Source organism: Pleuronectes platessa, chromosome 2 (genome assembly GCF_947347685.1).
Source record: "Pleuronectes platessa chromosome 2, fPlePla1.1, whole genome shotgun sequence".
In the NCBI taxonomy this organism is placed as follows: Eukaryota; Metazoa; Chordata; class Actinopteri; order Pleuronectiformes; family Pleuronectidae; genus Pleuronectes; species Pleuronectes platessa.
The window spans coordinates 8145209-8171998 of record NC_070627.1 but is presented as its reverse complement, the minus strand read 5'-3'; the positions used below and the strand labels follow the sequence as shown (position 1 = coordinate 8171998).

At 40.6% G+C, this 26790-nt stretch overlaps 2 protein-coding genes across 2 annotated transcripts; one reads left to right on the top strand and one right to left on the bottom strand.

Moving 5' to 3' along the window:
- Positions 1 to 2464: 2464 nt before the first annotated feature.
- rtf2 (replication termination factor 2) lies at positions 2465 to 20816 on the bottom strand. Its single transcript, XM_053440971.1, has 8 exons — positions 20640 to 20816; positions 20033 to 20127; positions 19824 to 19917; positions 19552 to 19691; positions 19037 to 19115; positions 5983 to 6093; positions 5772 to 5817; positions 2465 to 3395 (listed from the first exon to the last, which is right to left on the bottom strand). Exons 1-8 carry the CDS (start codon positions 20706 to 20708, stop codon positions 3187 to 3189), a joined length of 843 nt encoding a protein of 280 aa, XP_053296946.1. The 5' UTR covers positions 20709 to 20816; the 3' UTR covers positions 2465 to 3186.
- gcnt7 (glucosaminyl (N-acetyl) transferase family member 7) lies at positions 7465 to 15929 on the top strand. Its single transcript, XM_053440959.1, has 5 exons — positions 7465 to 7779; positions 9825 to 10080; positions 11631 to 12372; positions 14248 to 14343; positions 14758 to 15929. Exons 2-5 carry the CDS (start codon positions 9874 to 9876, stop codon positions 15000 to 15002), a joined length of 1290 nt encoding a protein of 429 aa, XP_053296934.1. The 5' UTR covers positions 7465 to 7779; positions 9825 to 9873; the 3' UTR covers positions 15003 to 15929.
- Positions 20817 to 26790: the final 5974 nt, after the last annotated feature.

The following is a 26790-nucleotide window of genomic DNA, read 5'->3' as shown; positions in this document are numbered from 1 at the left end:
TCATAAAATATATCTTGATAAAATACACGACGTGATATATATTTTTTTACGGAAAACCTTTAAAGGAAATGTTAGTTCAGTGGGACTCCTTACAGCAAGATGTGACACCGATATGCTACACATGAGCGACCCTTCTTTTTAGCGTGTTACAACACAACTATATTACACACAGAGAGGCTACTGAGCATGATCTAACATCACATCACATTTAGGCATTTTAAGTTACCACATTTTCTTGAATCACTGATGACGTGTATTTGCATGCACTGTTTTTCACACCGGCACAAGCTATCGTTTTTTGGAGACTTGCACCGGCAGCGTGGAAGAAATTCGACTCTCTCACAGAAAAAACATGTCTTATACACAACCCTTCGATGTTCAGGTTTACACAACATCAAAACTCACACTAAAAAAGGTTACTTGAGAAAGATCATGGCTTGCTGGCCGGTTAGAATACGATTTAAAGTATCATTGCATAACGTTGGTCCGTTCACAAGGCCAGAAGTGTTGGAGAGTTGAGACTCTCTCCGAGGCTTCCTTTGAGGCCTTCGCAGCCGTCGGCCAAGGAATCAATCTTTATTATTATTGTTCAGGCAAATGAATTGGCTTTTTGAGGGCTTTAACATGCTCAAATTCTTACCAAAATTTGCAGAAAGTTAGAAAGTGGTGAAAATGTACGTATTCTGGACGTATTTTCAATGGGCGTCGCAAAATGTACCATAGCTTACATCAGATCAACTTCAAATTGAGATGAGTGTCATCACAACAAGATGGAGATACAAACTTATTCAAAGATCAATTTTTCGTCACACGGTGTGACAGTGGCTGGCGTCAAAGTTCGATTACACGCCATTAAAACATGAACGGACATACATGGACTTTGATGCTGAGCCGTAAACAAACATCTCCTCCTGCAGTGAAAGTGTCAGTGGTCAAAGATCACAGGAATCTTTATGTTTGGCAAAGGTGACGTCTCTCTCTCTCTCTCTCAGAATTGGGACATTTCCTCAAACCGTGTAAACATTAAGGTGTGGCGAAGGTTCATCCTTCGCCAAAGGAGACAATGTTGTCTAACTCCACTGTGCGTTGTCCTATCACCACCAAACTTCTGTCTCATGATAGTCCAGGCCTGTCATTATTATTTTTTTTCAGGCAAAACTAATTTAAAGCTTAAAAATGCATGTGCTCGGGCCCGCCCAATGCTGCTTTGAAGTCCTAGACATTTTAGAGACTGTATTTTATAGTTGGTACTTTCCAGGGTTGAGCCATCCCGGTTATTATTATTCAGGCAAATGAATTGGCTTTTTGAGGGCTTTAATTATTATTCATTATTATTCATTAAATGTATATTTTTACTTATTATTTTCATATTAATTCTTCAGTGAAGTAAATTTAACTGCTCTAATCTGGCCAAACAAGAATAAATCTGTACATTTACAAAGTAGCTCTATCTCTACACGAAGCTTCAATTTGCACCTATTAAGTTTTTTCTTCCTGCTATTCACCAAAACCAAGGCTGCTCCATTAACTTTAAAGAGCCCGATGAAATATTAATCATCACACCATCTCCAGAGTACGCATATGAGAACACACTTTAGAGTGTTCTAGTGGAAAAAAAACTTGTAGGCTCAACCCACTCCTGTCCTGGGTTAAAATACGATGTTTACACTGCTCTTCCTCTTCACAAGAAAGGAAAAAGGAACCTCGGAAGAAGCCCACCACTTTGTGAGCCGCTCACTATAGTATATATGTCCAAACCTTTCCCTGAATCACAGAGGATAATTTAATTTGTAGGACAATCTTTTCCCCACGTGTATTTTTTTTTTTACATTTGAAGAATCGTTAACCATCAACTTCAATAGAGTTGGATTCAGCTGCAACTCCATTTATCCCTGAAACTCCAAAAGTGTTTTGTGGACACAAACACTTCACCCACTCCTCCATCGGCATAGAGGTGAGTAGATAGATCACTTTGACTTAAAATATCTGGTTCCTCCACCAGTGACCCTGACTATTGAGTCGGCTGTTTTTGATCTGCTTGTATCTTTAGAAAACACTGAAGGACACTCAAGGGACACCATGTTTGACGGCAAGAAGACAATGTCGTTTTTAGTCGTTTTAACTGACTCTAATGCCGTCAGTTGCTTCTCCTCATCGTCACACTGAAAACTAACCCTCACAACACCACACCTCTGACACATGAACACATGGAATCTGCTGCATGTGGTTAGAGCATCTTACTGTTTGTTTTTAGTGTGGATCTCCCTGTGAAATGCACAACAGGGATTTGTAGCTGCTGGCGTCATCACAGGAAATAATTGCTCTTCATTGCTAGCTGTGTAACCAGGCATCATGTTACAGAGGCCACACCAAATAACGGCAATTAGAACCGCCTTGTATTTCTAATGTACACGGCACAACACGTATATACAGGCTGTGGAAATCATTGTGACAAACAATGCACTTGAATAGAAAATTTATTTTGACATTCGCTCAGAAGATCCAAAATAAGAAAAGAAAAAAGGTCTGACTGTCCAACTGAAACAAGAAGAACAGAACATTTTTTAATCTCCATTAAAAAGTCCAATTGTCTGAAGAAATTAATAAAAACAATAAGAACACCCATTACGAGCTGCTATAGAGATGTGTGACATCAAGCCTATATATAGCCTGTCCACTAGGAGACGGCAGAGTGACAGTGATGAAGGAGTCACCCTGGCATCAATTCTCAAAGCACCGGTGCCTTAGGACACAATGATGGAGGGGAATACGTGGGGGAGGCATTAGGAGACAAAACAAAGAGTCTGGACAGCTTGGGGAGCCATTAACAAAATGTTCACAACATGTAAACACTGAGCTGCTGGGGATCGGAGAGACAAGAAGGGAATAGGTCCACACATTGATGGCATTATTAAAAGGTCATGAGAGTAATGTGGGTGTGACTGTATGTTTGTGTCTGTGTACATGTTTGCATATACTCCTCTTTGGATTTTTTTTGAGCGCCAAATTGGTTCCAAACTCTCATTGTAAGGACAGTTTGATTGAGGGTGAGGGTGAGAGTGTGTGTGTGTGTGTGTGTGTGAGCTTGGTTTGCTGAACCAGATTCATCAGTAATCTATCGTAAATGGGTCACCATTTCTGGAACAATCTAAAAATGGTGGTCTCTGCTTTACTGGGTGAGAGTTACTAGAAGTGATACGGGGTGTGGGTAACCCAGTTCGATGTCTGAGCTTTAGTGCGCTTGGCGGAGCTGTGGGTCGTGAACAGGGACTTGAAGACTTCAGACCTCTCCTCCATTTTCTGGATGGACCTCTTGCTGCCGGACGCTGTTGAGGACTGTGTGTCTTCAGCGGAGCTGGAGGTTGTGGAGGGTCCAGCCTCGTCTGGCTGGAGAACTGGCAAAAGAAAAAAAACAGAATAAGGAAGATCAGGGCAAAGACAGATAAATGAAGGGAGTATGTCTGAAAATGGGATTAGGAGGTTTACCTAAGTTTGTCTCTCCTTATTTTATTAATTAATTTCCTTTCAGCCTGTTGATTTGTGAAGGAGCAGCGGTTCTACTACGAGCTCCCCCAGGAGGTCGGAACTCCTCACCCCATCTCCAAGGCTAAGCACAGCCCAACGCATAAATGGAAAAATCCTTCTTCCATATTGTGTTTGATTCGAAATTTGGACAAACTATTTTTGAATGCTCTCTGGACTTTGAGGGCCTCGCTAAATACCTAACTTGAAGGCCAACTGATTACAGAGGATTCCCACCGATCATTCAGAACATTAAAACAAGTTTCTATCTTCTTAACCCTAGAACACTGACGTCGGGTGTTTTTTACCAGATGGAGTGTGGTCATGAGATTTTCATTGTGTTGCTGCTGTCTGAGTGGCGTGGGTCCTTGGGTAGCTTCAGTCTGCTCAGTGACGTCGTAGAAGGTCGGCTGGTTTCCCTGCTCCCATCCCTGGCTTTTCTATCGGTACGTGTTCGGGTAATTTTTACCCCGACGTTAGTGATAGAGGGTAAACTATTTGTTGAATATGATATAAGTTGTAAATGATGCAGGGAGACTTTGCCTTCTCCCGACATTTAAACAGCTGGACCAAAGAACAACTTCCCATCTCTATTATAATTTTTTTTAGGAATTTTTCTTTTACGACTCCCTAAATTATCCCAAAATTTAGAGCCTTTTTAAAGAAATCCATCCATGAGACCCTTTTTTGGTTTTATGAGATGTTGTATCGGGAAAAAATAAAGGAATAGTACTTCAAATTGCCATGTATGGTTGTACATTAATATATTTTGATTAGAAGTATTTTTTATCAGGTATATTATATTGGGTAAAATGTACCCGACGCTAGTGATGGTGTAACTAATTGTATGTTAGTGTTCTAGGGTTAATGGCATCCTACTACAAAAGCCATATTCCACAGTGGAAAAAAAGACTTTCAAAAGGCATCAGATACACCAGGTAATACAGTGAAGACAATGATCAACGAGGGGAAAAATATGCCACCAAGATCAGGATGTTCCTCCAAAACAGATTAACAGACGAGGAGGAAACTGGTCAGGCTGCCAAGAGGCCTGTGGCGACAATAAAGGAGCTGCAAGTATTCCTGTCAAGCGCCGGTTGCTCCATACGTGTTAAAACAAAAAAATCTCCAGTATTCTTAGTGTGGCTAGTCCATGGGATAGGATCACAAGATGGAAGCTTTTTCTCACAGGGAGAAAAATAAATAAAAAATGGCAACAGGAAAACTGTATTCAAACTGAAAACCTAAGGTGACCAGTCGAGGGCTGTGGACGACTGCAATTTCATTGGTCTGAAACATCATTGTCAGGGAGGATGGAAAAAAATACTGCTCAGTTAAGATGTGCCGAGCTGATATATTCCAATCCAAAAAACATGCTTCATCAATTATTACTTAAAGATTGTGCACACTGATGCATTCATGATTTCTATGATTTTAAACCATTCAAGTTCGTTTTTTCACTTGAATTTTGATAAGTTTTACAAAATATTTCTAGACTGAAAGGTTCTGGGAAATGAAAGTTAATGTTATTGTTTTGTTTGTCCGTATTAATTAAAGCAAAGTATAAGCTACATGACCGGTTACCTCGACTACAGCTCGTGAGAGGGAGGGAACCAGAATAGGACAATTTTATTAAGACAGAGGATAATTCAATGTTCTCGTAGGAAACACAATTTGTCCAAAGATTTCTAAGTTTTGACTCAAGTAAAACAAAGCAGAGTGCCTTTCAGCCAATGTCCTGTTCACTTGCAAGGAGACATCCTTTGATTTTCCTCAAACTGACAAGGAAGCCTGGCAATGCTTTATGAGGACAAACAATAGAGGAGGTCTCGGATCTAACTTCCCCAAAATAAACGTATTATGAGATCAGGTTCCCTAAATATCTATCACTAAGTTAAAGATGTGTTTAATAAAATAGACATGAGGAAATAAATTCAACCATCATTTAGACCATCACCTAACACAATACAAATCACAAAATTACAAATCAGATGAGATGTGTTAGGATCCAGGTTACTTACCAAGTTATATCACATCACACTGTTCTTAGTATTTACTGAGTATCTGTATTTCATGTGAGATAAATGTTTGGAATATCCACCAAACTCCACTACAGCACATTCAAAACAGGTATTCAAATAAACAAGGAGGAAAGGCTCCGGTGTTAGTTTAGCAGCTGGATTTTGTTTATGTAAATGCTGATGTGATTTAACCAAAGAAATGATGCCTCCCACAGGCTTTACACAAACCTGCTGGTGTAGACACAGTTTCAGCTTCTTTGCTCTTCTTTGATTTCTAAAACAGGACAGGAGATGTACTGATTAGAAAAGGTACATGCACATCATTCTCAAGACACCAATACAATGGTCAAGTTTATTCAACTGCAACCACTCACCCAGCCACAGATTATTATTTCATCATCTTAGATTATCTGTTATTCAAATACTTATGTTAACTCACCTTTGTTTTGGCGCTGGCTCGCTTTGCTTCCATCTTCTCCCTCAGCTTCTCCCCCTCCTCCTTGGACCCATTGAGAAATACGATATCCTCTTGTTTGAACGGATCCCCACACTGTAGCACAAACATGACACTTTGGTTAACCGCATGGAAATATATAGATAGAATATAAATGTTGTGATATCTTAAATCAGAAGTTGAACTCAGGAAACATCAGGTCTCAAGCTGTTGATTTTTCTAAATGTACTACTGAATCACATATTGCGCCATCGTGGAACCATATCTGATTCAGTTGTATTCTGTGGAAAGATCGTCTCTCCATAGACCACAACATTTTAGTGGAACAACTCTGTGCACAACAGGTGGGAACATGTACTCTTACTCCTACTTTCACTTGCAAAGCATTCGTTTGTTTGTATTTCCTGATGGAAGATATATTTGGAGTTCAAGAGACCCACAATAACATTCAACTGATGCAAAGTAAACATGCAAATTCAGTTCGTCAGTCAGAAATGATGACACCCAGGAGACTTCATTGACCAAAGATGGCAAAGCAACTGACAGTCACACTGCAATTTACAATATCAGCAAAAAACAAACAGTATGAGCTCACTCTGTTTTTGTAATCGAGTTATATAAAATATCTAGAAATCTTTCTGTTTTGGGGGTTTTAGTTGTCTGGGATTTACCTACGCAAGTGCAACTGATTCATGAGGTGGATTAAGCCATGTACACGTTTATAGACATATATTATTGACGACTTGGATGACACATGAATTAATTTGTCAAGAGTGGTAAATCTTTAATCTCTAAGTAAACGGGAAAACACACCCATATACAAGCACAAATATCAAACCCTGAGTTACCAGCAGGGGATCTATTGTGTTGGGTCGTAATGCGGCCTCAGTGGGTGTGAACTCCAGCCATGTGCTCTGTTCAACACAACAGGGATAATCTCAGGAGCTGACCAAGCAGCAAATAAATTCAGTGGGCGCTGCTCTGAAGTCAGTCACTCTGCTGTTGCTACTGCCCACAATGACACAGGCCACTGGTGAGCTGAGCACCTTATCATCGAGTCAGTGCACAAGTCGACCAGAACGTTTCTTTTCCCGACAGGACAACGAGAAGGTGAACAACACCCATTAACTGGTGGTGGGACACGGAGGAGAGTTTGATAGGTGCACCTCCAACTGGGGAGATGGACTGGAATTTAACACGTCTGAGAGAAAAAAGGGAAACTGAGAAAAAATGTGAAGTAACCAACCCAGAGGGAGGAGAGTGGTTAAAACCTTAGAGAGAGAGAGAGAGAGAGAGAGAGAGAGAGAGAGAGAGAGAGAGAGAGCGAGCGAGAGAGGGGGAGAGAGAGAGAGCGAGAGAGAGAGAGAGAGAGAGAGAGAGAGAGAGAGAGAGAGAGAGAGAGAGAGAGAGAGAGAGAGAGAGGGGGCGGGTGTACGACTATGCCTGTGTGTCAGGTGTGCGCCTTATTGCTGGTAACCAGGCAGGGACGGACTCAATCTCAGGGGGATGTGGGGGAAAGTGACTCAATACAACTGGAGAGAAATATCACGCAGAGATCACACTAACGAACCAGTTTGGCTCAGACGTACGACAGAATCTGCTCCTGCTGATACCGCTGCTGTTACTGCTCATCATGGGAATGACTTGTGTTCCTTGTTGTACTCTGGATGGATGGTAACAAGACATGTTGAATATCTGTTTTGGTGACACAATGCTTGGAACAGGCGTCTGATGTCGGTTTGCTTCTTCATCATACGGGCTACAGACTGAACTGCCTCTGAGGTAACTGCCTAACCTTTCGATTTTTTTATTGACACACTGTTTAGTGATAAAGTAATAAAATATATCACAATCAAATTCTTCCTTACTACGTGTAGGGTAACAGCTGGTTTGTTAATAAATGTCACTGAATGTCACTTACAGTAAAATTAGAATTAGGCATACAAATGCTAACCTTATTACATGTCACATAAAAACTTATTAAGGAGTATAAATGGCAAAGTATAATATCCCTCCTAGGCTAGTAAAAACAAAAAACAAAAGAATACTACATAGTTTAACAACATGCACTGTAGAAAGCAGACGTGTAAATGATTCTGATGTCAGTTTTAAACCATTTGGCTATCTTTATATCTCACACAAATGTTGTATGTTTACTTATGCTATCTGTTGTGCATTGCATATGGAGGTCCTGAGTTTTTTAATAATTTTTTTATTCATCGAGTCAACGTCACTTTCATTATTTCGAGCAATTAATGAACATCAGTTATTTGTTAAATGTAAAAAAATTGATGGTTCCGTATCCAAAGAAAACCAACCAGTATTTTCAATGAACCAGACTTAAAATATTTAGTTTTTTGCTTGGAATCTGTTTTATCTTGGGTATCTGTTGGAGTAATGGAGTCAAAACATCTCTTTACAGGTGAGAATTATTTCAGAATGATTAAGAATATCGTACGAAAAGGGATATATATATATATACTAGGGATGAGCGAGTACAGCATTATCTGTATCTGTATCTGTTAACCATATGAATTATCTGTATCCGTATCCGTACTCGGAGTGGGCGGGGCCTAACCCGGAAGTGGGTGTGATTTAACCCGGACGTGGGCTGGATTTAACCCGGAAGTAGGCCGGGTTGTCTTGATACGGGCGGGGCTTTAACCAGTATGTTATTTTAAGCATGCAATTGATATGGGTTGATCAGAAATTGTTATATTTATTGCTGATTAGAAAACTATTACAGGACAGTATCAGCATTGAGCTTCAGATCAATGATTTTGATCACAATAGCAAACGAACTATTTACAGAACAAGTTTTGCAACAATGAATACAACACATGCTGTTGCAATTATGAAGTGAAATGTAATAACAAGGGTTTTCATACTCAACATAACTTTATTTTTTAACTTTGAAATTTTTTTATGATTTTTTTATTTTAATTTTATTTACATTTATTTCCACACGAGGTGTGTGTGTGTGTGTGTGTGTGTGTGTGTAGCTTAATTTGTAATATTTTTTATACCACTACTACCTAGAAAGTGTCAGACACTCAGTGCGTGAAGTAAAATAAAACTGGTTAGAGCCAACTGACGGTTTAAAAAAAAAAAAAAAAAACTCCAACGACCGGCAGAGAGAGGGAGAGAGAGTAGCCTGACGCTAGAGAGTAGTCCGACACTCAATGCGTGAAGTAAAAAAAAAAAAAAAAATCTCCGACAGGCAGAGACGCAACGCGAGTCGCTTTCTACCAGCACCACGTCTGAACGAACCCACGTTTAACAGAACTCTACTGGTTAATAAGTAAGTACAAACTGAAATAAAAACAAACTTCAAGCTGAAGAAACCCTAAACGTTAACGGAAAAGACCCGCGAACCTGAGTGACTGAGAGACAGAGAGCTGTTCTGTGAGTGAGTGAGCAGAGCGGTGTGTGAAGGGGAGGAGCGCTGTGACGCTGTGTGAGGATTTTCATTCAGTCCGAGCACAGATATTGACTCGTATTACTCGTATAATACTCGTGCTCGGCAAAAGTGCTTTATCCGTACCGGATACTCGTTTCAGCCGAGTATCCGGCTCATCTCTAATATATACACAAAACTATATTCTGCGGAGATTAAGAACATTTCTTCTCACATATTAGTGAATGAGGCCCATTGTCTCTGAAAATAATTATGAAAAGACTAAATTTGGTGCACTCAACTATATTTATTTTTCCACCTAAAAACTCTCTTCATCTATTAGTGCTAACCTACATAATTAACCTTATTCAACATCCCTTGGGGTTGAGGACCCGAATGAAAATAACCAATCCTAATGTCTTTTTTGCAGGAGTCGTATCTCTGGTGGTGCTTTCTGGCTAAAGTGAAGTGGGGCTATTATGTGGCAGCTTGAAGGGGCAAAATGCAGCTTCCTATTATGCTTGGGAATGAGTATTATCATTTGTTCCGTCATTTACTTGAGGGTCAGTATACCGACAGCACCCAAGCCTTCAGAGCCTTCAAGTTGCAGGCCCTTTTGCACTGAATGTGAAGCTCTCCTGTCCGGCACCGAGATAGGAGACGAATGGCTCCGCCGTGACTGCCAGGTAAGTTTTATTTTATCATGGGTACCACTATAATAAATATAAATTATTTTGGGATCAAAACGAAGTAGAAGTAGTATACTTCGCAGACCTGTCACTCTCAAATCTCACGGAGCTATATTTTCGTCTGACACGAAAAATCAAGGAATTATTTCCGGCACAGACTCCCATTGTCTCTAATGTTAATTTTGACAGAAATCTCTGGAAAGAATAAAACGGAAAAATAAATCCTAACTCACTCCCATTGCCCCATCTCTTAACTCTCAACAATACAAAATATATCTGGATGTTCTTTAAAGTCTTGGGATTAATTTTACAGATAAGACCTATCGTTATTGAGTAACAAGCATTTGTTTGAGGAGAGCGCTAAAGTGTAGAAATATATCTGCCCCATTGGGTCCAATGTTAATTTTTGGAATGAGAAGTACGTTTATTCTACTTTGTGACTCTAACCAAAAATGTCGATAACTGCTTGTCCGGCCAACGTCTTGTGATTCTCACGGTGTTTTCATTTCACAGAGAGGAGTTATGGATTTTGAATTAGAGCATTTTGTACGCGACATTCTCTGACACCGGTGCGGTCGTTAGTGAAGATACACACGCAGAGGGAGGGGCCAAAGGGAGACAAAGGGATCTTTATATTAACTTCCTCGAGGGTATTGATCAACTCTGTAGTTAGTGCACTGGGTGAATCAGTTGGACAGTAACTCAGAGGTGGTGAGGTCAAGTCCAGGTGTTGGCAGAGCTTTAACATAGATTTTCTTTGTCTTTCAGGAGGAGGGGGGGGGGCTTTTGAACTCTATAAATATACAACCTTCTATGATTTTGAACGATAATGTGATTTGCTCCTACTGGTCAGTGTGAAGATGAAGTGAGCAATTGGTCCCACATTTCATAGACTACATCAGAGCCCAATCCTGAACACATCTATTAGTGTGTATGTATTGATAGTGATAGCGCCATCTACTGGTCAGGCTGAAGATGAAGTGATCAATCGGTCCCAAATTTCATGGACTGCAGAGCCCTAACTTGAAGAGATCTGAGTGTGTATGCAGTGATAGTGATAGCGCCATCTACTGGTCAGTGTGAAGATGTAGCGATCAATCGGTCTAAAATTTCATAGACTTCATCAGACCCCTAACTTGAAGAGATCCGAGTGTGTATGCAGTGCTAGTGATAGCGCCATCTACTGGTCAGTGTGAAGATGAAGCGATCAATCGGTCTCAAATTTCATAGACTTCATCAGACCCCTAACTTGAAGAGATCTATGAGTGTGTATGCAGTGATAGTGCTGCCTAACTCAAGTCTGTCTTGCTCTCTTTTAAACCAGTCAGTCAGTCAGTGAGTCAGTCAGTGAGTTCTCTCTCTCTCTAATTTCTCGGCAGGAGGATTTTCAAGTTGTCTATCTTTTCTGAAATAGACATTAAGGGGCAGGGAAGCAAACTCAGGAAAGAAAAAGAAGCATACTGACAAATACCAGTAGAGACCCTTTAAAAGTTATATGATTCAAATTAAGTTTTAATAAAGATGTATTGTATTATTCTTGTCTGCAGGTGGAAAGCTATATCCTGAATAGTCACCTGCAGTGTTCCAATTTGGCCAGAGAGCTGCACTTCATCACAAGACCTCTGAGCCGTGAGGAGGAAGACTACCCTTTAGCATTTATTTTGACAGTTCACAAAGAACTGGAGCTTTTTGTGCGCCTGCTGCGGGCCATTTACATGCCACAGAATGTCTACTGTATTCACGTGGATGCTAAGGCTCCATGGGAGTACCAGGAGGCTATACGGAAGCTAGTCAGCTGCTTTCAAAACACTTTCCTCTCCAGCCGCAGCGAGACGGTGACCTACGCTGGGTTTTCCCGTCTTCAAGCAGATGTGAACTGCATGAGGGATCTTGCCCAGTCCAAGATAGGCTGGAAGAAGGTGGTGAATCTGTGTGGACAGGATTTCCCTGGCAAAAGCAACCTGGAACTTGTGCAGTACATGCAGAGCAAAGAGTGGAGGGACAGAAACATGACGCCTGGGGTGAAGCAGCCGGTGCATATGAGGCACAGGACAGAGGTCGAACACATTGAGATCACAGGCTTACATGTTGTTCCGAAAAGGATGGGACTGAAGAAAAGTCCTCCTCCACACAATCTGCAAGTTTACTTTGGAACTGCATACTATGCTCTCACAAGGCCCTTTGTCGATTTTGTTCTAACAAGCCCAATAGCACAGGATCTCTTGGAGTGGTCCAATGACACGTTCAGCCCAGATGAGCACTACTGGGTGACACTCAACCACATCACAGGTAGACTTTGTTTTGAATTGTTACACAAACACGCTCCCACTGCTGCTAACATTACTTTTTTGCCCAAAAAATACCAGTATAAAGCTATTAATTATTAACTTGTCTGATTATAATCGGTAAACACTCTGGAGCTGAAACACAATACAATCAAAGGTCAAACTGCACATTTGACTGTTGGTATAGTAGAGTAAAGTAAGACTTCATTGTCCCAGAGTACGTATTTACATACCTACACAAAGAAGCATTAGTAATACAGGTTAAGGCCCAAATCATGGTTGTCAAATTTTCACTCAGATTTGTATAACAAGAGAATTTCAATAAGGAAAAGTAAAGGAGTGGAGGCACGGAATCACATCCTCAGCTAATCAAAGGCCAAAACATATTTGTTAAAAGCTAAAAGCTGATGCAATAATTTACCTCATGTATCCTTTGCAACCCTATACCAAAACACTGCTGAGAGGCCGATAAGATGTCCTCTGGATACAAGTGGTCAGTCAGCAAGCTCACATTTATTCCTTCTCACAGAAAGGTCTACTCCCTCCTCATTTAGACCGAATTCCATATGTCCTGAAGCTGGATGGGCCAATCACAGCCATTTATCTGAAAGATTCTATCAGCTATCGAAGCAGTATTACACATACCGCAAGATATTGTTTCTCTATATACTTTTCTCTTATTCTTCTCTGATGTATGTCACACATTTCGTTGCTCTGATTGGTAAAAGGTTGTTTCACTACCATTTGATAATGTTCCTACAATCCAAGGTCGGAAGCAGACTTGTATTTGTACGACTGGGCCTCTGTCCCCGGTTCCCTTTAATAATGGTCAGAGCAAAAGAAGAAACTCTCTTATGACAGTCCAGAACTTCTCTTTGGTCTTCAGACAAAATCAGTGGTAGGAAAGACTGTTCATTAAACAGACAAATTCATCTACCACTGAACCATGACTCTGCTCTTCACTGTGTAATAAGCTGACTATTACAGAATCGAACGTAAGAACAGACCAGTCTTATGCCATTAAGCCGATAATTGGTCTGTCATTAGTCATTAGTGTTCAAGAAGAATAAAAGTGGGGAAAGGATGCAGCCCTGAGGGGCCCAGTGAAGGATGAGAGTGTGCTAGATCTAGCTCTACTAGGACATTCACTTGAACTCTCTGTTCTCTGTTTGTAATACATGAAGGAAACAACACTTTTTATTGATTTGAGGCTTGACTTGTTGTGCCCTTCAGCGATGATTTAATGGCACCCGACTGGAGAATTAGCACCACCGGCTGACTATCTCAATGCAGCCAACTGTTAATATTCCCATAAGAGTTCTGGATTCCAGTGAGCAGTCATTACCATTTTCTTTTACAGATTTCAAGGACATTCAGTTAAATTTCCACAATTGTAATTGTTGCAAACTGTAGGTTGCTGTCATTTCTCACACTTGTGTAATGCTTGAGTCCCAAGAGATCACATTTTTAGTGAAATAAAATGTCCTCCTACACCAATGGACAAACATATACTAATACTACAATTGGCCTTGATTAGGGAACCGGCCTAAAATGTATTCTTGAGTTGAAATGTCACCTCAGAGTTGAAACTATCAATACTGATATTGCTTTGTCAAACAAGTGACTCATGCAGTTTAGGGGGGGGGGGGATGGTAACAAGGCTTATATACTGTAAAACTAAAAAAGAATTTTATCTAATATTTTATCTATGCAAAATCTCTTGAGGGAAACTCTCCAGCAAGTTCCCTTTTCTATGTGAAGCATCCTGTTCATTCTCCCACGCTGTCTATGTACCACTCACAAAGAGGGCTACGTAAACCCCAAGAATTCAATTATCTTGTATAACAATGGTTTGTATGATCTGATTATGTGTTTAAAGAAGCTCCAGGCAGCCACATAAATGGAGAATGGGAAGGAGACATCCGGGCAATCAAGTGGAAGGATCAAGAAGGGAGTACACATAATGGCTGCAAAGGTACAGTACTGCAGGGCATGTCTATTTATAGAGGTACTTATTCATGATTAATAACTGTACAGCAAGGCTTAGCTATTGCCTTGCTTCATTCCTGGTGCTATGAAAATAATATTAAATTATCTTACTTAATTTGCAAACAACCATTTACTGCCAAGACATTTTTGGTCCTATATATGGCCTTTTGTCTGCAAACAGGATTATAGGACCATTTACTGGCTAAGGCAACCCAATATTTACTAAACAGAATAGCTGATAGGAGGATTAATTTGATATGCAGTCCCCTCAAATAGGTTTAGTCTGTGCTTTATATGACCTTCTCATGGTAGAAGATATTATTTATATGTAACAATGAACTACACACAACGGGGTCCAAAAGACTGTAACCACTAATAGAATATTGACGTTATTTTCCAGGGCACTATGTACGAGACATCTGTATCTATGGAATAGAGGACCTGCCTTGGATCATTGAAAGGAACAGCATGTTTGCCAATAAATTTGAGAGAGACACCTTTCCTGAGGTGCTGGACTGTCTGGAGCAGTGGCACAGAAACAAGGTGCTCAGCCAGTCAACTGTTCCCATAGAGCCATCATGGCTGCTGGCCACACGAAGCAACTCAAGCAGCAGCAGCTACTTTAACAGCAGTGCTCGAGCATGACATCGCTGATGACATCCGCAGCAAAAGACAGTCCAGATGATTTGCAATTCCAAAAGGTGTGAGCAGGAAAACACTGCGCTGAGAAGCAAGGGATGATGCACTGTACATGTCCTACGTCTGTAGCATGACTACGGTTCACTGATATATTTGCCTATATATTATTTTTGTAACGAGGGGATAATTTATATATATTGGAGAATTAAAATCTCTTTGCTGTACCGTAATGCATTCAGAGCAAGTGTATGACTCCTTATAAGAAACATTCAAGTCAAAAACTATTACCATTTGGGACAACTAGAAGGCACAAAGTATTGAATAAACCACTGTATATGGACTTAATATTGTTTAATTTCATCAAATATGCAATGCTGTTCAATTCAATATTTGTCAGTATGTTGTCCAGTTTGAAAAACGTATGTCTGTCAAATCCTTATTTAATGAATTAAGGAGTTGGTGTAAAGAAATAAAGACGAATCCAGGAATAAGCTCTGTACTCTTTTCCTCTCTTTGCTTCATACTAATGTTCACTTTAATGTGTGCAACTTAAGTCAGAGTGATTGTAGAGGTTATATTCCTGAGTTGTTTCGTTCCAAAATACTATACAAAGAAACTCAATTCATAAGGTAATTTAAATAGTTTTCCTAAAAATTAAGGTCAGTTGTATTTCTTAAATTTTCAGACAGTTTCCGACCAGGAGCACTGAGGTTTCAGAATCTGTTCCTTGCTGATATACTTCACTTCAACAGATTGAACTAGGGCGACTCTACATCCTTTACACTGCCATTATTCAAAATTGTCTCACTGTCACATAGTGGTTGACTATAGACATAGTTTGACTGTGGCAGCTTTTAGTAATAATGTTCCTTACAAGTGTAACCTGTGTGGTCAGAATTTATCTCGAGATGTGAAATAAAGAGTTTCTAAGAATGGAGTTGTCTTTGAGTTGTTAATACTAAGCTCTGCAGAGGGTTACACATTCAGCGAGGTTGCTCAAAGCGGAACTCCCCAAAGTCAAAAAACGTTGTTTGTGATAAATTTTATCTTAGAAACAGATAAACATCTACTTCTACGAATAGAGGAAACGATTCCAGATGTCAGGGTCCACACGAGGAGTTTTGCATCACAGTAGTTAGACACTGATCAGTGACAGTTTCCATTACACCTGTTAATTCTGAAAATCAAGTTTATATCTGTGCTGAGACCTAAATCTTCCTCAAAAAGAATTTAACAGAAATTTTAAGGAAGATATTGGTGAATGAGGCCCAGTGTTCACTTTTGTGGGTGTTGAATTTTGAACAGAACAAGCCAATCACCTCAAAGGCTGCGGCTGAGGTGACAGAAATGTTTCACACAAGTGACACGACAGAAAAGGCAATGTCATCCCAACAGCTGGGAAGCTGCATGTGAAGATGTAGCTCCTCAACACAAGAAAGGGGTGTGCAGCTCACACACAGCAACCCTCATTACAAGTGTGAAACCAGTGTTTTTATGGAAGACATCAATATAAGAGGTACGTGCATGTTGCAGGTTGAAGTTTGAATTAGACATTAAGGTGAAGACCGTCCAAAGCAAACTCTAATGTATCAGGAAGCTTTCAACAAACAATATAGTGATTGAAAAATACGACCTGCTTTACAGATGTCAAAGAAAAAATAAATATAATTAAATATTGTTGTAAATACATGTTAAAACTAAAAACTACAATTTCTAGGACAACAACTTCATTTTCACACTGATCAGCAGGTGGTGCTATGACCCTGAGGAAATATTGACACAGCTGTTCCGGCTTGGACTATGATCATGAGACAGAAGTTTGGTGGTGATAGGATGCAAATTGCAATGGGCTTCCTGTGGTGTTTTTCATAATGCACTGAGAGACATTTTTGTGCATCTGGTCATGATACACCACTTTCTTCATTTTCGTTAGAATCGGTGAAAGCCAACTGAGGGGGCTTTCCCTAGGTGACGCTGAAGAGCCATTTTGCCACGCCCATTTCAAATTACTCCAGAATACAATGACTTTTTTAGGCTTCGTACTTCCTGCAAACTTTGGTCGGAATTTGAGCATATATAGGCCCTAAAAAAGTCCAAAGCGGCAAATAATAATAAGAATAAGAATAAGAATAAGAAAATCCTTACAATTTCAATAGGGCCTCCTAGTGTTCAGTGCTCGGGCCCTAAATAATAATAATCCTTACAATTTCAATAGGGCCTCACCCTGTCGCACTCTGTTCGGTGCTCGGTAAAAGTACGCTTTGTCAGCAGTGTACGATTTTATTTAAATGTATATATATATATACAGTTGCAATCAGAAATATTCAACCCCCCAAAGATTTTAAGGATTTATCAATTAAAGTTGACAGAATCTTGCTCTTTGAGCAAGATTCTGCTTCGGATGACTTCTTTATGAGTTGAGTGATACAGAAAATCAACACGGAAAATGCATGATGTAGTATTTGTGTGTAGCAGTATATTTGTTAAGATAGCCATGTCACAATTATTCAACCCCTATATAATATTGTTGTTTTTAAAGCTGTCTGACAGTTTTTTTGTCCTAAAGTTGAGTTGAAACATTATTAAGCCTTTGGGAACTCTATACTGATCCTTCATTTGCTTCAGCTGTGATGCATATATAAACCCCAACCATGAAGGTATTCAAGGTGAGTTGCAATCACGGGAAAGACAAAGGAGCTTCCACAAAAGCTGACAGAGGAGATTATTTCATCACACCTGAAAGGCCTTGGGTAGAAGAAAATTTCCCCAAAAATATATATTCCAAGAGACACAATTGAGAACATTATAAGGAAGTTTAGAACTGATGGAGCAGCTTCAAACCTGCCTGGCCGTGGAAGAAAGCCCAACATTTCATCAAGGACCCTCAGCAACTTAGTCAGAACAACTCAGATAAACCCCTGTGTGACTGCAAGACACCTACAGGATGACCTGATGAAGGCTGGTACAAGTGCTTCAGTGGCAACTATAAGACGTGCACTGAATTAAAAAGGACTTCATGGCCGGCTTCAAGACACACTCATCTCTTGACCACAAGGAACATCAAAAGTCGACTAGAATATGCCAGAAGGAATTTGGGTAAGACTACTGAGTTTTGGGTGACAGTTCTATGGACTGATGAAACCAAACTGGAACTGTTTGGACATATGGACCAGCGGCATGTCTGGCATGTGAAAGGCCAGGCTTAGGACCAGAAGAGTACCATCCCCACAGTCCAGCATGGAGGTTGGTCAAAGATGATGTTGGGCGGGTTTTCTGCGGCAGGAACTAGCAATCTTTATTGTGTACATGGCATCATGGATTCACAGAAATACCAGGCCATTGGAAAGAGGAATGTGATGCCTTCAGTTGACAAATTAAACCTTGGTGATCATTGGACTTTCCAGCAAGACAATGATCCAAAGCAAAACCTCCAAGTCCACCAAAGCTTGGTTGAGAAAAAGATCCTGGAACGTCCTGGAGTGGCATTCACAGTCACCAGATTCAAATTTGATTGCAATTTTTGGTGGGATTTAAAGAAGGCAGTTGCACCACGGAAGCCATCAAACATCACTGATCTAGAGGCTTTTGTACTTGAAAAATGGGCAACGATTCCAATCGAGAGGTGTAAGAAGCTTGTCCGCACTTACCGAAAACGTTTTTTAGAAGTTATAAAAGCTAAAGGATGCGCCACAAAGTATTGAAGCTGGGGGGTTGAATAATACTGCACATGCACATGTGTTGAAAGGGTTACATTTTTCATTTGAACTTCAAAGTCAACTTCTGTTGTCAAAATAACTAAACTACGCATCAATAATTATCTTTTGTTGTTTGATGAGTTTTTTTTGTCATTTACTTTCATTATCTGTCATCCACATCACTATAATGTCTATTGAGGTGAGGGGGTTGAATATTTCTGATTGCAACTGTATATATCTCTCTCTCAAGTATTGTCCATTGTACAGGAAGCAACCATATGTAGCCATATTCTGGGAATGGTTAAACAGGAGCCACAGGGAAAGACAGGATGAAATAATGCTCACCTTATGGCAGATTTCTGTCTTGACCTCCTTCAGGGCCCGCTCTGAGAAGACACAGCCACATGTTTGCAGGTAACAAAACCTGCAAAAGAAAATATATACTGATTATTATAATGAATAAAATAATATTAAAAAAGAAATGCTTCTTTCTTGAACTTTCCCAGTCTCTCTCTCTTTGGCTATGACCTCTACAAAGTGAACACAAATTATAACTGAGCTCTTCTGTGTTTTAGAGTAGATACTGGTGACATAACAATATAGGGCTTATTTTAACTTAATACTGAATGTCCTACAAGCAAATAAATCATAACACAGCTCATGTAAGACACAGAGGGGCCTGTAGAAAACATACAAATAGAGATGTCCTGAAACTAATGGAATATTGTTATCAAATGTCCCTGAGCCAGGAAGCAAATGGGTCTACAGCTGCATACAATTGAATGGAAAGCCTTCCTTTAAATTATTTCTCGTTTGTGATGTATGAGTATTCTTGGGTTCCTCTACTTGATGTTGTTTACCTGTGCTTGCCATTCATCTCCAACCCAACAACAGGGCAAATAAACAAGCCACAGTTGATGTCCTCATAACGGTCTCCTTTAGCATTTCGTCTTTCTCCCTCCCACTCAGGGTTATCGGTCAAGCTCAGCTCTTTTATGTCCTGGAAATGGAGAGGAAGAATGAACATGTAATAAAGCACGAAACCACGCAGGAAATCTAGGAGAAATGGGCATAAACCCCAATCCACATCAGAAACTTTGCAGAAGATTTCGGAGACATCGTTGTGCAGTACCTTTATCCCACGGATGTGTGTAACAGTCTCAGTGTTGGGTCTCTCTGCAGTTTTATCCAGAAGATATTCAATGATGGCATCTTTGTTAAAGAGCCTGAAACAAACGTTTAGTGCATTGTGAGTTTCATCGTGGAGCCAGTTCGACTTTACAGTTGCAACAAGGCCGATGATTAAGCCTGAGTGACGATGGACATGAAGTCAACCCTCACCTTCCCAGGTCACAGGAAACGATGGGACGTCTGAGTCTCTCCTGGCTCAAGGCACAGTATTTCCATTTGGCGGCCAACTCTGCATTTTTATCGACCTACAGGCACAATCAAAGCACGACAATCAAATCCTGTTCCACGGAGACAGTCCAGCTCATGAGTCCATGATCTGTGTGAATGTTCGACATGCTACACATGCAAATACTGTACATGACTTAGTAAAGCTTTCAATCACTATCTACTATACACTGTGGTTGCTGCGTCTTTTATTCACCAAATTTCTCAGGACGACGTGTCCCACTTAACAGATGAATTACGTAAAAGCTTCACAGTATTAGTCTTTTAGCTTTGCCCTCGATGACGAGTGTACGAGAATCGTTAGCTAATACATTTTAAAGGACAGTTAGCTAGCTTGTTAGCTTAACTTCGTGTACATAACGAGTTCGACAAGACATTAAACACGTCATTATGTGATGTTTAATGTATTCAATATACAGTTTAATGGTTTACAAGATCGAAGGCAGAAAATAATGCCGTTAGCATGCTAGCTGGCTAACGGTTAGCATTCTAAGGACAGACCTCCACATCGCCGCAAGGAGAAAACACAAACCTTCTCGACTTTTTTCGGGCCTTTCACCAACTCGTGTCGTTTGGGAATGGTACCACCGTCACATCCCATCTTGAAAAGCCGACCTGAGACGTCTAAACACCGGGTTAGCTCGATGTGCGTCACAACTACACACAGACAGGCAGTCACCGGGTTGTAAACAAACTCCGAGTGAATTGAGCTGCAAATCTCGCGAGATGTGCAACCCGAGCTGATTTCGCCATCTAGCGGCTGAATGCTGTAAATACTCAAACCCCAATTCAGGCGTATTTTCTATCTTTGGCCACAGAGCGGAGGCATCGCTCCAAACAAGACTATTATAGTTTCTGTTCAGCCAGCAGCTCTGATGGAAGGTTGATCATTGACCATTTAAAAATACATCAAAACATTTCAAAAAAATATTTGTTCGAAAGATCAAATCACATATGCTTTATTGCTCAGATGGGGTAATCTCCCCAAAGTGCTCGGGCCAAAGTGCTACAGCAGCTGCAGAACAGTACATTGTGCAACAAACAGCAAAAAACACTGCACAAGGAGATATGTGTGAGACACAGAATAATAATGCACAATAAAAGTGAGGGGACGTTTTCACCTGCCCTAAAAACACTTAATAAAGAAAAAACATTAAAAGAATATAACACATAAAAGAGGAAAAAACAAAACAAACTGGCATTAAAACCTAAAAACCAACCAACATGTTTCCTCATTGAGTAGTGTGCCAGACGTCGGGATGAATGAGCGCTTGGGCCAGTTAGTCTTACACTCATAGGCCCTGTTACGTCTGCCTGATGGTAACCGGTCAAATATAGAGAATAGATCCTATCTGCTCGTCTGACCACAGAACCTTTAGATGGTCTAAAGGGGAGGATTGTCCTTTTCCCCCATCACCTTCAAAGCCGTTCAGCAACTATTTACCGAGAAGAACTTTAGATGATAATCTTTCATGATGGTTTTGATTACTGCACAAGCGTATATTTGTAAAATGAACAACTAGATGCAAAGAATAGGATCCTCTCCAGCAGAAAAACACTGAGCTGAGAGAGGATGATGCGCTGTACACTTCCTAAGTGACTATTGTTCACTCACATAATTGTCTATTTGTTGTTTTGATAACCAGAGCACAATTTATATTCCAGCGAATTGAAATATATTTCTAGTACCGCAATGCAGTCAAAGCACGACTCCTTAAAAGAAACACACAAGTGAAAAACAGATTCCATTTGGGACAAGAAGGAATATATATGTATAGTATTAATATTCTTTAATTGAAGCACAAATGCAATGTTGTTTAATAAAAGACAATGACAAGAATTAGCTCTATATTGTGTTATACTCCCTCTTATGAGGGTTTTGTTTACTGCCTAAGCATATATTTGTTAATCCAGAAAGTACCTGCAAAGAAGAGGATATATTAAGGTAAGAAGGATAAATATGTTACGGGAAGAAAAGGAAGGTTTTGTTATGATACAATAAAATCATAACTTCATCATATTCTAAGTATTATACCAAAACAATGGAAAAACATGTACTCGGTATTGCCATGAGAAAAATCATGTTAACAGTAAACCAATAAAAAAGGCTATAACAAAACATGGCCTTTAGTAAACCACCATACACTATTGTAGTTGTAATTATGAAAATAACTTCCCTCACATTACTTCACTCCTCAGCTGCCCATCCATCCATGAGACGTTCTCAGCCAGCCATTAAACCCAGGACTAGTAAGTGACATTAGTCTGGCTCTCAGGCCCGGTGTCAGAGTGGTCTAAAGATGAAAGTTTCCTTGGAAGATAGTTCAATGAGTGCTAATGAGATCTGTTTCCTGTGCCTTGCAGGCTGCAGATTAGTTTACTATCGATGGCGCTGTCCAAGAGCGACCATTAGTTTGGGGAATACCCCACCGGAGACATCTCTGGCAGCATGACTGATAATCGGAGTGGAAGACAAGACGGAATGAAAACAGACCGTTTGACTTCATTTTGGCTGAAAAAGTAGATTTCGACCTCTTTGCGTTCACCACCAGCTGCTGCTGCTGCGGTTCTGCGAAATGAACAGATACAAACACAAAAACATGTCTCCATTCTGCCCCGTTGGTTTCGATTGGTTCTTCCTGTAAATTATAAATTGTGTTATGTGTCTTATTGAATTTCCCCCCTTTCTCACACAGAGCTAAATGTTTAGTATGGATTTTCATTAGAGACGTTGGAGTGAAAGCTCTGTTAGCAAACTATCTTGGAGAGAGTGGAGGGCCCCGGGCTGATGGTGGAAACCCACACCTCAAGAACGTGCACTGTACAATGGCCACTGGACAAAAGGAGACAAGAACAATGGTCCGCTGTCTTCGTCCTGCGAGGTTTGTTGTTTTCAAACTTCAGAATTAGAGCTGCTTTCTGGGGAACAGTGTGTTTTTTTTTTTAGGGTGAACGTTTGTTCACTATCGCCTCTACCTGATGCACCTGATCATAAAAACTTACTGAGAGGTATCATGCTTTTTTTTACTCCTTCCAGCTCTAATCCAAGATACAAATTGCACGAATAAACCCACAGTATTTTGGAATTCCAAGGCTAATCCCCAAATGCCTGTTAAACTGGAGCTGCACGGTTAAAAATTCATCGTTTATTTCTTCTCATTGACTTGTTGAGTTCAGACGTCACAGTTTTCATATGATAGAGAAAGATGGGATTTATCTAAATACACAGAGACGCTCAGACATGACAGTAAAATGACAATAGCGATTGAGTCGCCACAATTATCATTATTATTGCACATTACCTCAAACTATATGTACATTTTTCACATAGTTCTGATTTCTGTTCAAATAGTTGGACAATTAGAAAATTAGGCAGCAATGTTCAAATGGGTTTACTCCAACCAAGGAGGTTATGTTTTCACCCCGGTCCGTTTGTTTGTTGGATGGTTGAAAGCTAGATAATCCAGAACTACCGGATGGATTACCATGAAACTTTGTGGAAGGAAGGTTAGAACTGTCAGGAAAGAACTCATTCATTTGTGGTGCGGATCTGGAACATTGTGAGATGAGTGGGTGTTTTTTCAGTTTTCACAGATCTCTCAGGGAATAATTCATGGATCTTGATGAAAAAAACAGGCATATTTAAAGGACTGATACCTGGTCGTGTGTGTAATCTGGTGCAGCTTGATTAGATTTAAGGGGAATGTTGGGCTTGGTGGAGGTATGTGCTCTGTTAAGTGCCTTTCTACTTCATTTAGTTTATCAGATCTGACAAATCCAAAGCCAGTATGTGTCACTGCCAGTAGATCCTGATTTCAACCGATCACATCTTCTCTTAAAAGTTGAATCTGAAGAGTTTCCTCCCAGATCTCCCCCTCGGACCGACCCTCCCGCCACACACACTCATATCTTCCTCACCCGCTGTGGTGCTGCTCAGCACGGCTGACCCAAAGGAAACCCCAACCACCAAGCGCCCATCCAACCTCATGTTTATACTTCCATGATGAGTCCAACCTGCCCAATCAGACTTCCCCTGACTGGCCTTGAACTGAAACTGTATACATCTTAACCATCCCAGCCATCCGAAGCAGCCAGTGGAGACCAAGGCTGCATTAATTGCACCAACCAGCGCTGGTAGAGCACCGAGTCCAATGCATTTAGCGTCTCTAATTGGGGAGGAATTGCTTTGTTTACATTGGCGCTAGTGGATAGAACCGGACCCTCTGCAGCCGACCGAGCTGAAGCTGGAGGAAGGAGGAGTCTGGAACTGCCTCGTCCCTGTCGGAGCTGGACGGAAATTATTTGGAGCAGAGTTCAGGAATATTTACTCCGATTTATAAAGAGGAGGGAGAGGTGATGAATCTCGTTTATCAGCTTTTAACTTGAATTGATATACAATCAATTTGATGATTTGTGTTAACGTGGATAATGTCAATTTATGAGAGGATCCTCCGAAAGAGCTTTTTTGATTCTTAATTGGCTAATGTAAAATATTATTGATGTTATTGACAATTATTAAACATCTTTGTTATTATGTCTTAAAATACATTTTTTTCATTCAATTAAACAAGTGAAAATAGTGGAAAAAGTCCACTTGTATTTTTCAAAACCTCAGGAATCCCCTTGACATTATTATATGTCACATTTGAGCAACTGGAAGCAGTAAGCAATTAATTAATTATCCAATTTATTATGAAATTATGAGATTATTAATCATCCAATAGAATCAATTTATTTCACTATGTGACAAGACTATAATCAAGCCCCGGAGCACAAAAGAGATTATATAATAAAGAGATGGATAAAGCACACATGAAGAATTTAGTTATAAATTCATCTTCCACCGCAACACTTCCCCTCAATAAAAAGTCTGTTATGATAGATTTTAAATCAGAGACCACTGTACTCAGTCACCTCTTACGCTGTGTATCAGGCCATATTCAAGTTCATGGACCTTCTGTATAATGAGAAATCCAAAACCCTGGAAAAAGCCCACCACATCCAAACACTGCAACGGGTTACCACACACACAAATCGACCACAATTATTTTCTCATTCCTCTTTCTGTTTATGTTCAATCTCACATAGCTAGAATGATGTCAGTTGGAAACGCTGCACATATACAAATTGTTCTATCCTCCTGGAGTAACCTGCTTGAGCTTTTGCCATATATCGATACAGATCTTTGATTGTTCAGTAAAATATACCCCCTTGTATTCTGGCATTAGGTCATAGACAGCGAACCTGAGCAGAACTTCTAGTTTTTTTATTGTAATTTATTATATGATCAGAGTGAAATCCCAAAATATAAAGTATTTATTTTTTTAAGGTGATTCCATTTGGATTTGGAAACGCTGCTGCTGAGGAGTCAGCAGGAAGAAAGTCAGGTTCTGTCAGTATCTCTCAGCGTCCAGGATATAACCGATGGAGAAAAGCATGCCCGATGATGCCATGATTCCTCCAGCAGATGACGGTGGACCGGTTTTCCTCGTTGCACCAGCCTGCTGCCATGTGACAGTTTTAATCCGGCAGCTGCGCTGAAGTGAACAGCTCAACATTTTATAAACTCCACAAAGCACTTCGACCTTTTTTATGATATCAGCCGAGCCAAGACGCACACACACACACACACACACACACACACACACACACACACACACACACACACACACACACACACACACACACACACACACACACGGACACCTGGACACATTTTTAGCATCAGCCAGCTTCTGATTATCTTTTCCACTGTGGCAACACCAGACCCAACACTCTGCAGACAAGAGAGCCACAAACAGATAAATGGATACATGCACGCACACATGGCTCAGATACACATGTATACATTCGCTGTCTGTATAAACAGACAAATATGGGACACACTCGCGTACGATCATTGGTTCCTCTTTGATTTCTGTGACTGTGGAAGGAAAAGTCTCCATACATCAGTGGAGGCTATATGAATGGAACAATTGGTTGTGCCCTGGCAGCACCGGCTCAGTCACATCTCATTAGCTTGACGGGATCCCCGAAAGGTTCTGACAGCGTCCTGGCTGTGATCGGCGTGGCCCCGGGTGATGGGGACATACCTGTGGCTGCCTTGAGTACTCATGTGGGCACGTGGTGGAGACTGTTCAAGCGCACGTAGCAGCTGAGGCCTGGCAGCAGCGGTATAGCAACGGCTCTGGGTGTTTGCGCCAGCCGCCGCCTCACCCTACACGTCCCCGGCAATAATAAAACTCACTCTCACTCTTCTTTATTTCGCTCTCACTCCATCTCATGCCCTCTCTCACACACCCCTGTCCACACACACTCACATTACACCGACGTGAGGGGAAACGGTGGCTGATGCTGTGCCGTGGTGAGCCCAGCGCCGGCTTTGAACGTGAACCAAAAGTCTATTTAGAAACCGGTTGACGTTGTTAAACTTTGGAGGTTTGCAGCTTCCCATGCTTTCGGTATTGATGCCATGCTAAGCTAAGCCGACGTGCTGCTGGACCCGGCTACATACGCTGCAGTGAGAGGTTTTGTATCAATCATCTGATCTTAGATTTAGCAAGTAAACAAATAAGCTCACTTATCCAAGAGTTTATTAGTGCTTTAATATTAGACTAAATGCACATACTACATTTTACCTTTGAGAATGCATCGACTGAATGCGGCTGTGGCTCAGGGGAAGA